Source organism: Oryctolagus cuniculus, chromosome 10, assembly GCF_051225735.1.
Source record: "Oryctolagus cuniculus isolate XC-2025 breed Fujian yellow rabbit chromosome 10, ASM5122573v1, whole genome shotgun sequence".
NCBI classification, from domain to species: domain Eukaryota; kingdom Metazoa; phylum Chordata; class Mammalia; order Lagomorpha; family Leporidae; genus Oryctolagus; species Oryctolagus cuniculus.
Window position 1 is genome coordinate 60,148,466 of NC_142876.1, and position 11,846 is coordinate 60,160,311.

Below are 11,846 nucleotides of genomic sequence, written 5' to 3' on the forward strand. Positions count from 1 at the left end.
AAGAAGAAGTGGAGGAAAAAGTCAGTCCACAGCCTCCTTTAGTTACTTTAATATAGACTATTTTTTTATTTCTATAGGATAGAATAGGATAAAGGGTATAGTGCCAGGGCAGGCAGAAATGTATTTAAAATTTTTATTTGTAATTGTTCATCTTTTAACCTTTTAATTTAAAAATTTTAATTAATAGTTGTGCATCACCTTTGATCTTTGCTCTTTTGAAACTCCTTTATTCTTTTTTTTTTTAATCATTTTTATTTGAAAGGCAAGAGAGACAGAGGGAGAGAGAGAGAGGCAGAAAGACATAGGGAGATCTTTCTTCCACTAATTCACTCCCCAAATGCCCACAACAGATAGGGATAGACTAGGCTGAAGCAAGGATCCGGGAATTCAACCTAGGTCATCCATGGAGCTGCCAGGAACCCAAGTACTTGAACCATCACTGCTGCCATCCAGGGTAAGCACTATCAGGAAGTTGGCCTCAGAAGCAGAGCCAGGACTCGAACCCAGGCATTCTGATACTGGATGCTGGTGTGACATGCAGTGTCTTAGTGTCTTAACCACTGCTTCAAATGCCTGTCCCTTTGGAGACCTTTGGTACACATCACTCACTACTTTTTCCTCTTTCCTACCGTCATCATTGTTTCAGCATATGCCAAGAAAATCTGAGGCCATCAGGACCCAGTCTCTTCAACTTCCTTATATTCTCCTCAAGACTTGTCTTTGTAATTCACACTCATTTCCTCTAGTTTTGGAAGAAGAGTTCTCCTTCCTCCTTCCCAAAGTCAGTGCTTTCACCTCTGCCCTTGGTTTCAGACCTTCCATTCTTCAAAACTTGGATATGTCAATTCTTCTCCACTCACATTTTCAGTCTTTCCAACACAGCTGGTTTGTTGGATTCTGAATGTGCACAGATTTCAATAACCATGAAATGATCTTTTTCAGAGTTTGTTTGGGTGGAAGTGACTGAATCAACCTGCCTTTCTTTGCAAACATCTTTCTGAGACAGCAGTGCTTTCTCTCCAAGTTCACTGTCTCCACCTCACTTTTCACCAATTCTCTACTCATGGACTTACTGCTTCTACCATCACAGATGAATTAAAACTGCTTTATTAAAATTACTGCTAGGTAAAATTCATGGGAGGTCATTGTTTTAGACTAAGCTCCTGCATCATGCCCACCAGACCAGACTTAACCAGAATAGAGTCACTTGTGCTAGGTGCTGTGTAATGAAATCTCAAAATGGGAGATTCACAGCAACCAATCAGAAGGGGCCCAGTCAACCTGAGCCAGCATAAAGGACCCCTCTCTGCTTTAACACTGTAAGGAGAGTAACCTGATGCCAATCTGTGGTTTATACTATCCTGTTTCCTTGCTCCTGCTCAAACTACCTTACAAAAACCCACTGTTCCACCACACCTGGCAGAGCACCTGTCTACCTCATAGATGAGATGCTACCTGATTCATAAATAACTAATAACACCAATTAGATCTTTAATTTGTTGGAATTTTGTTCTTTTGACATCATCAATTTCATTCTTTTTAAAAGTCCCACCCCTCTATGGTAAATTCAATCCTGTAGAATATCCATTTACCTTGTCCAGAAAGATCCACTGTCTTTTGGTGTCCAGTTTTGCCATCAAAGAGTTCCATTATATATTTCCCTTTGTCATTAGGAGTGGGCTCATTGATTTGTAGCCAGATCTGCTCCCCGGTGACCCCACTCTTAACTCTGTCTGTGTACTTAATACCAGTCCCACTGTTAAAACAAAACAAAAAAATCATTACTATTTGCTTGCATCTACAGTTGATCTCTACTTTGTCTCTTATTGAAAGTTTTAACTTCATGGCTTAGAGAATTTCAAAAAACATGACAGTTACGTCTATCATTCTTCTACTTCACACATGTTGTAAGTCCTGAAGAACAGAAGTTATATTTCACGGCCCTAGATCTAATAGTCTGAGCATTTATTTAATTCCCATTACAGTTGGGCAGGGGAGATTGCAACACTTAGACTTACCAGTGGTACTAATTATTTGTGTTTTTGCTTGGATTTATTTGTAGGAATAAGGGAATCCCAATAGCTAAGAGACCAAACTATATATGATTTTATTGTATATTTCATGTGGATGATCTATGGCTATAAATCAGATTCTACGAACTAGTTAAAAACACATGTGGAGGCTCACCTATGCCTGACATCTATTGACATACGTTGTTATAAAGCTATTTCAACTATGTAAATATGAACTTGGTAGTAGAGCTAAAAGTGAATGAAAAGTAGAATTTTTGCCAAAATAAATGAGGCATGTTCACCATCCCTAGATGTAAATTTCTTGATATTCTACAGTGGGTCATGAATAGACCCATGCATTGTATTCTGTACAAGATATTGAAAGAGTGATAACTCTTATCGAGGAAGCAAGAGAAAATATGCTCAATAATGTTAAAAAAGAAATTTTATGAAGAGTTTGTAAAAATGTGACGTAGTAAGAAAAAAAAACAATATACAGAACCCTTACAGTAACAATGATTCCCAGAGAACAGACGGGAAAGTGGCACCCCCAATGTCCATACTTATGTCTAGTGAAGTTATGGATGATATCACATCATGGATTCTTTCTAATCTGTAATATAGTATTATAAATGTGATTTCTAAAAGTATGTTACCTTTGTAGTTGCAATAATCAAAACGCACCTTAAAAAATAAAATTATCCAACAAAAAAGTTTTAGCTTTCAAATATTTAATATTTTATACCACTACCTTCTTTAAAGAGTATTTCTTTGCCTGAAAAAATATTAAAGATTAAAATGCCATTAAAGTAAAGGACCCCATCTGTATGCCACAGAGTTTAGTCTGAGCAATAGATATATCTTAAAGAGTTAGACAGAAAGATAGTTTCTTGCCTTGCTATAATAACCTGTTTGAATTCTTTAATCTCTGGCTAATGTGCAAAATAATGTCTTATATTTATAAAGCACTTCAGATAGAATAAGCTCTATTGTTCCAGTTTTATATAAGAGAAAATGAAGACTCAGAAAATTAAATGACTTGCCACAGATCACAAAGGAAAGCAGGAGCAAAGTCAAGACTAAAATCCACGTCTAGGTTTTGTCCCATATGCCACATAGCTACACATAGACAGCAAAGGCAATCCTTGATTCTGGAATCATTCATAAGTCCACAAACACACAAAACTTGTGGAGCAGGCTAGACCAAATAACATAAGAAGTTTATGACTTGCTACTCTAATAGCAGTTTCCTCTAAACATATTTTCAATGTCTTTATTTTTGGAACAAGTAATGTTTTCTGGGATGATACAAAGCTTTTTTGATTCATGATTCAACTCATTTTACTCCTCTCATTCTTCATATTGGTACATTAGAATGTCCTAGATGTCACAGAGGAATTTCCTCAAATTTGATCCATTTTAATTTATAATTACTTTCCTAAAATACATTCTGAAAGAAACAGAACAAGTGAAGAACTAAGTGTTCTTCACTGGAATTCTATGACTTCTCATTTTTAGAACTCGGGAAATGATTAACAATAATAATAATAAAAACACTGTCCAATATAACAGTAAAGCCATTTTGAGGAAAATGCAAATGACTGCTTTGGGGATGCAGCTCTGGTGCACTGTTGAATCTAGATGTTTAACGCAACTTGAACATGGAGTGGGTACTGCCATCACGAGCTGGGCTCTGGTGTGAGGCTGCCTGGGTTCAACCTTTGATATAGTTTGAATAGGGCTTGTCCCCTCTGAAGCTAATGTTGGCAGTCAGTCCCCACTGTGAGGCAGTAAGAAGTAGAACGAGAGTCTGACTATGGTGTTTGGAGGTGAGGAGGATTAGATGAACTCATCAGGGTGGAGCACTCATGACTGAATACTGGTGGATTTATAAGAAGTGAGAGAGACTGAAGGGTACACACACACTGACTCTGTGTCTTGAGTCTGAGCTTCTTCATCACTAAAGTGAGGGGGACCTACCACCTAGAGCTGTGAATATGGATGAATGCATATGATCTAGTCCTGTATCCAATTCTTTTATCTTGGGGGAAGTGCTCCACTTTTGTCCCCTGCCCACTGAATGTGTCACATAAAGAAACATTTTATCTGTATCTCCCCAGGATGCCACAGGACCAACTTCTCAGTTGCGCTCTTAGGAACATTGGGTAGTTCGGAAGGAGTGCCTGCTGCCTCCTAAGAGTGCATTGACAACGGCTGTGTTCTAAGAGATTATCCACACCAGGTCTCTGTTCTTCAGCTCAGGATGTTTCAAGGAAGCACAGAGGTTACGGACAGGCTAAGGATTGTAAAGGGGTGGACTGGTTTGACATAGAAACTATTCTGGCTCTTGGAATCCTAGACATGAACCTGAATGGAATCCCCTTTGTAACTCCACAAACGTAGCCTGGGATAAGACCAGATCTTTAGGCTCAATTCTGTTCAAATATATTATCTCCAGCATCATCTTGAGATCTCTGGAACCTTCTGAGGGTAGACAGAAAACATGCTAATGCTCAACTATGCCAATGGGTATAAACATCATCAATCTGAGTACTTAAAAAAATCTGAGTACTTCTCTGGTGGAAGAATCATGGTGAATGACCATTCATTCATACAGTGGGCAATTTAGTATCTGCTGGTGCACACTGCTTCAGTATTGTCTTGGACCATAGCATGAATTAGCCATATGAAGGTTACACTATAGAGATGTTTTGTGAATTATGATACTTTTTAGATCACAAAAATATGCTACGGCCATCGCTGGCCTCGCCATGCATGTGTTGAGGGAAAGAGTGAGGCTCACAGTAAGGGAATGAGCCAGTTGTCACTGTCCTGTGCTGGTCAGTGTCAGACCTGAGAATTAAGAAGGCTCCTTACCCAGAGGAACAGAAGACTTACTCCCCTACTCTTCCCGCCCCCAGTAGAAAAGGAATTCCCACACAGCGTGTCGGGTCCCACCTACTTACTTGTGTGACCAGTTCACTTTCAAGTCATCCACGTAGTAAGTCACAAAGGAGTACAGCCGGATGCCCTCGGCTGTGCTCTGGATTTTCAGGTCTGAGGCAGACAGAGCTGAAGGAGGAAAACAGAATATTTCATGCAGCTGTGAGCCCATCCGGGCAGGAAGATAATGAAGCACTGTTGTGAGAAGAATGCCAACTTACCTATTGTTTTGCATACTTCAGACATCAGTTCTTGGAAGGCTGTGGGCAGAAGTTCAGAGCCAAAATTTCAGCATTGAAAGTCAGTGTAAGGTCAAACCTGAAATTGCGAGTCTCAGAAATTCCCTTTGTGATGAGAGTAATCAGACACAAGGAGCAGTGTTGACAAATTGATAACAAGTGCTCTTTGAGGAATGACTCAATTTTTACCAGGTTTAAAAAGATCTCTTCTTATTTTGGTATTTTCTCCCTTGAATTCTTTTTACCTATCACTCTATACACATTCTAGAAAAAGAGCCAAAATGAGATTTCCAGGAAGGTTTTTGGCTTTGGATTCTCTTTCTTGTTAAGTCCCAGGAAACCTCAGTTTACATTAGAGGAGGTTTTCTTGTGTGTCTCATGAGCTCATAGAAATTAACCCTCAGGGTCCCTGGTCCTCCTCAGCCTAAGAAGGCTTCTGGGCATAAGCAGTTAGCTCCACCTCCACCAACAGAAAAAGGGCAATCAAAGTCGGACTCCTGCTGTTTAATAGCAGTACTTTAAAAGACCTTGCTCTTGAACAAAACTAGAAGTGTGGGTATCACATGTAGGTTCTCATTATCATGATGTATTTGTTCTCAGTAGTCTCTGAGATAAGGAAATTGCTTTCCTGCCCTGTGAGGCTTCAGATTTCACATAGAAATCTCTCTTGCCACCTGTATGAGTGGACTATGTTTCTATGTGCTTCTCACAGAAGTTTTTGATTCTGGGACATTTTTATAGGGTTGGAACAAAAATGATTACTTAAATTACAAACAGACCCCTACTGGGCTATGGTCTATAACTGCTCTGAGGATCAAAAGTACACTTCTGGAAAAATAGGAGGAATAAAAGTAAAGTGTTTTTGAATAAAACAGTAGTTCACTCTATTGGAATTTCAACAAAATCTGTGGACAAAAAGTCAGCAGCCTAGCCTCAATCATGGTTCTGTTAGCCTGTATACGGAACACGGAAAACGGATCCTAGCAGTTGGTGGACTGACCTTCATCCACAAGCTTCAGTCTGCTCTTATCTTTTCCTCGGTCATCTTTCAGGATAACTTCATAAATCCCAGCATCTTTCTTGGAAAACTGAGGGAGGGAGAGATACACCACATTGCAGCTTATAGTGGCTTATATAAAAGGCTCTTGATTTATGAAACTGCCATCAAAACATACATTTAATAAGTATCTAATCATGCCAGTGATGAACAGATCACAAATGCACCTCCCCTTAATTATTTGACAGGCTATCTGTAATAATTTTACCCTCTAAAGCTGTAATTGATTTGAAGCTTAAGGTCTTTTACGCTGCTGCTATTTATTAAGAAATAATGAGCACGTATATTTAAAAGCTGGTTCTTTAAGATAAAAAGTAGATAAAAACCTATACTTAAGTGAATACTATGTCTGTAGTTTTAGGGAGTAAGTTATAACAAGGTTTAATTACAAACAAAGGATTCATGTAACTACTCATATATGAAAAAAGGAGCTCATAAAAGCAAGTTATGGCATCTGGCATTGACTGGCTATCTGACAAACCCATGCATAACGCAAGATGAGGAAAGCTCTTGTGTTCCTGTAGCAGTTGGAAGTAAGTTACTACCAATCCCCTGAGCACGAGAAGAATACAGAATCTAGTCTCTGGAGGAGAATGTAGGCTGTAGAGCTAATAAGTCACATTTCATATTTATAATTACCTACCTCTGTTATAAGCAGGGTACATATACCATCCTTAAAGTCATGCTTTTCATCCACTGATATCTCTCTCTCGTCCTTGTACCACACAATGTGAGTCTCCTTTTTAATATTTGCTACCTATAAAAAAGCCATAATTGTCCTTGTTGAAATAAGAAAATGTTACTCTTATGAAACCAGATAATTCTAACTGCAGCAAGGTATACAAGAAAAAGCCCTGAGCTCAGATTTTGGAAAGAATCAATTGAAAGCTATTTTAATCAAGAAAAGAGTTTAAAATAAAGTAGATACCAATGAATAAATCTAAATAAATTGCATCTCTATTTATAGCAATAAATGAGAAAAGAAAGAATAGATATATACATACTAACCTATACATTTAAATTTAAACCTATACATTTAAATAAAAATCTCAAAACCAAAGGTATACGAATTCCATAAGATTAAAATACAATTGGTGCCACAAAAACAAATGGCTTCATTAAAGGAACAGGATGAGTAAGCCCCTTGTCTATATCCTAAAAATTTAATCAAACATAAATGAGGCATGGAAAAATATGGTTTAATAAATTAATTGTTAGGCTGGCGCTATGGTACAGTGAGTAAAGCCACCACCTACAGTGCAGGCATCCCATATAGGCGCTGGTTCAAGTCCCAGCTGCTCCACTTCCTATCCAGCTCTCTGCTGTGGCCTGGGAAATAAACAGAAGATGGTCCAAGTCTTTAGGCTTCTGCACTCACATGGGAGACCCAGAAGAAGCTCCTGGCTCCTGGCTTTGGATTGGCGCAGTTCCGGCCATTGTGGCCACCTGGGGAGTGAACCAGGGAATGGAAGACCTCTCTCTCTCTTTCTCTCTCTCTCTTTCTGCCTCTCCCTCTCTCTCTGTGTAACTCTTTCAAATAAATATATAAAAATTGAACAAAATTAATTGCTTAACAATATTGGGATTTATTTAGATGTGAATTCATATATATCATATCATAAATTTCTTTCTTTTTTTTTTTTTTTTTTTACAGGCTGAGCGGACAGTGAGAGAGAGAGAGAGACAGAGAGAAAGGTCTTCCTTTGCCGTTGGTTCACCCTCCAATGGCCAACGTGGCTGGCGTGCTGCGCTGATCCAAAGGCAGGAGCCAGGTGCTTATCCTGGTCTCCCATGCGGGTGCAGGACCCAAGCACTTGGGCCATCCTCCATTGCACTCCTGGGACACATCAGAGAGCTGGCCTGGAAGAGGGGCAACCAGGACAGAATCCGGCACCCCGACCAGGACTAGAATCTGGTGTGCCGGCGCCGCTAGGTGGAGGATTAGCCTATTGAGCCACGGTGCCAGCCCCTATCATAAATTTCAAATGAAGTAAATGACCTCAATAGTTAACAGAATCTTGAGTAATATCTACAATGTTTAAAATTTTTTTACAAAGGAGAATATATTCATTTGTTTCTAATAGGCAAAATCAAGAAAACAATCCCAAATTCCCCACTAAATAATTGGTGAAATGTAAATAAAATTCTTCAAGAAGAAATTGTTATAAAACAAATAGATGAAGAAAATGTTTTATCTCCTCTTAAAGAAGACTATTCAAGTATTAAAATGCTAAAAAATATCAGCTAATAAACAAACATAAGAAGCAAATTTAGTGAAATCATTACACACAAGTGTTCCTCATTGCCCCATTTACTGGGTCCTGGATTATAGAAAGTAATTGGGTTACTAGGGGACATTGTTTATGATAAAAAAAAAATGACCTGATTGGAAAGCTACATCTGGACTGGGAAGAACTGGAAATGCTTTGGACTTTGAGAAGTACATTAACTCTTGTAATTTGGACATGTCCCTTGTGTGGATCCTGGAAACTCTCCTTAGGGAACTGTTAAAAGTAGTGGATCCTGCAGCCGGCGTGACACAGCAGGTAAAACTGCTGCCTGCAGTTCCAGCATCCCATATGGGCGCTGGTTCTAGTCCCGGATACTCCACTTCTGATCCGGCTCTCTGCTATGGCCTGGGAAAGCCAAAGAGGATGGCCCAAGTCTTTGGGACCCTGCACCCACTTGGGAGACTTGGAAGAGGCTCCTGGTTCCTGGCTTCAGATCAGCACAGCTCCAGCTGTTACGGCCTTTGGGGAGTGAACCAGTGGATGGAAGATCTCCCTCCCCCCCTCTCTCTCTCTGCCTCTGCCTCTCTGTAACTCTGCTTTTCAAATAAACAAATAAATATTTTTAAAAAAATAAGTGGTGGGTCCTCCAGACATGAGGTTGCTTTAAGTCACAATGCCACATGTCCAATGCACTTCTTGTCTCCTTGTACCTGAGCTGTCATTGTAGGTGGCAAAGGGAATAGCTGCCTAGGTGGGCACCTGCAGGAGAGGAATGCCCAGCTCTTCTATCCTTTTTTTTTAAAAGTTTTACTTATTGATTGATCGATTTGAAAGGCAGAGTGACAGGGAGGGAGGGAGAGACAGATTGTCCATCTGCTTGGTTCACTCTCCAAATGCCCATAAAAGCTGTGTTTGGGACAGGCCAAAGCCAAGAGCCTGTGATTCCCTCCAGGTCTCCCATGTGGGTTGAAGGGACCATCCCCTGCTGCCTCCCAGGGTACATTAGCAGGAGGCTGGATGGGAAGTGGAGCTGAGACTCCAACCCAGGCACTCCCATATGAGATGCAGGCATCCCGTGCAGTGGCTTGCCCTGCTGTGCCATGACACCTACCCTTCTTATATCCTTTTGAGTATACTAGTGCCAGGTGGGGTCTGTGACAGTCCTGTGAGTCTGAATGTTTAGCTGCACATACTCCATGAACTATAATCTGGTGAGGAAACTGCTAAATGTACACAGCTGCTATAATAGGTAACAAATGGCCATGGGAGGACAAAGGAAGGCTCTTTCTACCTGACTGAGAAGGGGTAGGCCTTATAGAGATGGCTGAACCAGGCCTTGAAGAAGGATTTTGTCAGAGAAGCTGAAAGAAGATCATTTCAGGCCTTGAACAGCAGAATAAGTACATTCTGGGCAGATATTCATAACCCATTTTAGGCTGCTCTTGGCTGTTCAGAATCTGGAGAAGGGGTTGGTTCTTATGAGGAAATCCATGGAAACAGGATAACAGAGTTCACCTCCCAGAAGGTAACAGGTAGTGTAGGAGGCGCAGGGACCTGCAGTCTTCTGGGAAAGGGGCAGTTTATGGGGAGGGGCAGTGTGGAGCAGAGAGTGGGGGCGACATGGCAGTGGGCAGCCAGGCTGACAGACAGTGAGGGTGTTAGTTTTTCTCTGAGAAAAGATTTTCAAGAGGCTCTGTCATTTCCTGACAAGGTAAAATCTAAAATTAAGCTTTCTTATACATTTTTTATAAAGTACAGTTTCTTTGAATTTATCACACTTAGTAGAGACTGAAACACTTGGGTTTCTAAGGACAATTACATGGCCAAAGCTAAGTCCATGCTTCTGCGTTTGAGTCATTGTCAGCCACCGTGACCTCCATACTGCAACCTCATCCACCCATTCCTTATCCAAAACATTTTTGATGAATCACTCAGCTAAGCACCATACACTAAGATGCAAAATAGCTTTAGAATGCTTACACAGAATTTTTTTTCTAAAAACTTCTGAAGGACTGAATAAGACAATTGGCTGTGAGCTGCAAACTCATTACTAAGCCTCTCCCCTGTAGGCAGCACAATGGTTCAGAATAGCAGTACACCCTGCCAGTGCACAAAGGGATTGCTGCGCCAGTTGCACAATTTAGATAGAAAATTCCACAGGAAAACACTGTAGCTGGCATGATTCTGGAATAGACCTACCACTTAGAATGCGTATTTGGCCTAAAACAAAATCAATGTCAGAGTGTTAGAGGTGAATGTAGGTCAAGCACCCCTAATCTGAAATCCAAAATCTGAAACTTTATGAGTGCTTGCATGACACCACCAGAGGAAAATTCTACACCAAGGAATATTGTTTAATATTTGAAATTATTTAAACTATTATATAAATTACCTTCAATATATATATCATGAAACATAAATGAATTTTGTGTTTAGATGTGGGTCCCATTCCCAACCTATCTCATGTATATGGAAAAATTCCAAAATATGAATAAATCCAAACTTTGGAATACTTTTGCTCCTAATCTTTTCAGATAAGGAATATTCAACCTATAATTACATAACTAGATCATGGGTAACAAATAATGAACAATCATCATGTTCCAATATTTTTATGTTATTTTATTTTAAATATTTCTTGCCAACCAATGGTTACAGTAACATTCAACAGTAAGAATGTATTGCTGATCATTTTGGTTCAAATGAAGGAGCTGAAAATTCCATCTTCCTCATCATTACATTATATTTTATCTTTATTTCATTTGCATTAATGATTTAACCATATCTTACCTTGCATTTCAATAGTACATTACATTCATTAGTCACTTCCCAGCTCAAATACTCAGCAAAATGTGGACCTATAAAATTTTAAATTATACCGGCAATTAGTTTGTTAATCAATGCAAAATCAAAGCTCATTTTTAAGTCTATAGGTGATTTATGAGTCAAATTTTTAAAATTCTTGATTTAGTTTTTAAGTGCTTTTAATATCCACATGTTTAATATAAAATATTTTCAATTATTTTTATTTGCTACATATTGTTAACATGGTAATGCACATTTTAATTTACTGTGTAAATGATCTTGGAATATTTTGTACTAAAAACTGAAATTTTCCTCTTTACTCACTGCCTATTCTTACCTTGTTTCCTAATCCATTCTTGCCGCTGGAATTCAGCTTCTTTCTGGAGCTTTTTATAGACTAGAAATTGAAAAACAAGGAATTATGACACTGAGTTGAGCAGCAGAGATGCAGGTGCCAGCCACATGCGAAGTGGTTTATATTCATTAAGATAATACTCATACATTGGGACGACCCTACCCATTTTCATCTTGACAAATGGAAAAGTAGGCTTGGAAAGTA

General features: G+C 39.3%; 1 protein-coding gene across 3 annotated transcripts in view; it reads right to left on the bottom strand.

The window, feature by feature from the left end:
- The window catches only part of MYOM1 (myomesin 1), a 166,952-nt gene that overhangs the window by 8,578 nt on the left and 146,528 nt on the right, over window positions 1-11,846 (bottom strand). For all 3 annotated transcript variants that reach the window (XM_070050417.2, XM_002713606.6, XM_089305875.1), the window contains exons 27-33: window positions 11,625-11,684; window positions 11,273-11,340; window positions 6,895-7,008; window positions 6,195-6,282; window positions 5,177-5,215; window positions 4,979-5,084; window positions 1,593-1,756 (exon numbers count right to left, since the gene is read on the bottom strand). In XM_070050417.2, the coding sequence (XP_069906518.2) occupies window positions 1,593-1,756; window positions 4,979-5,084; window positions 5,177-5,215; window positions 6,195-6,282; window positions 6,895-7,008; window positions 11,273-11,340; window positions 11,625-11,684 (639 nt within the window). The remainder of the gene's footprint in view (window positions 1-1,592; window positions 1,757-4,978; window positions 5,085-5,176; window positions 5,216-6,194; window positions 6,283-6,894; window positions 7,009-11,272; window positions 11,341-11,624; window positions 11,685-11,846) is intronic.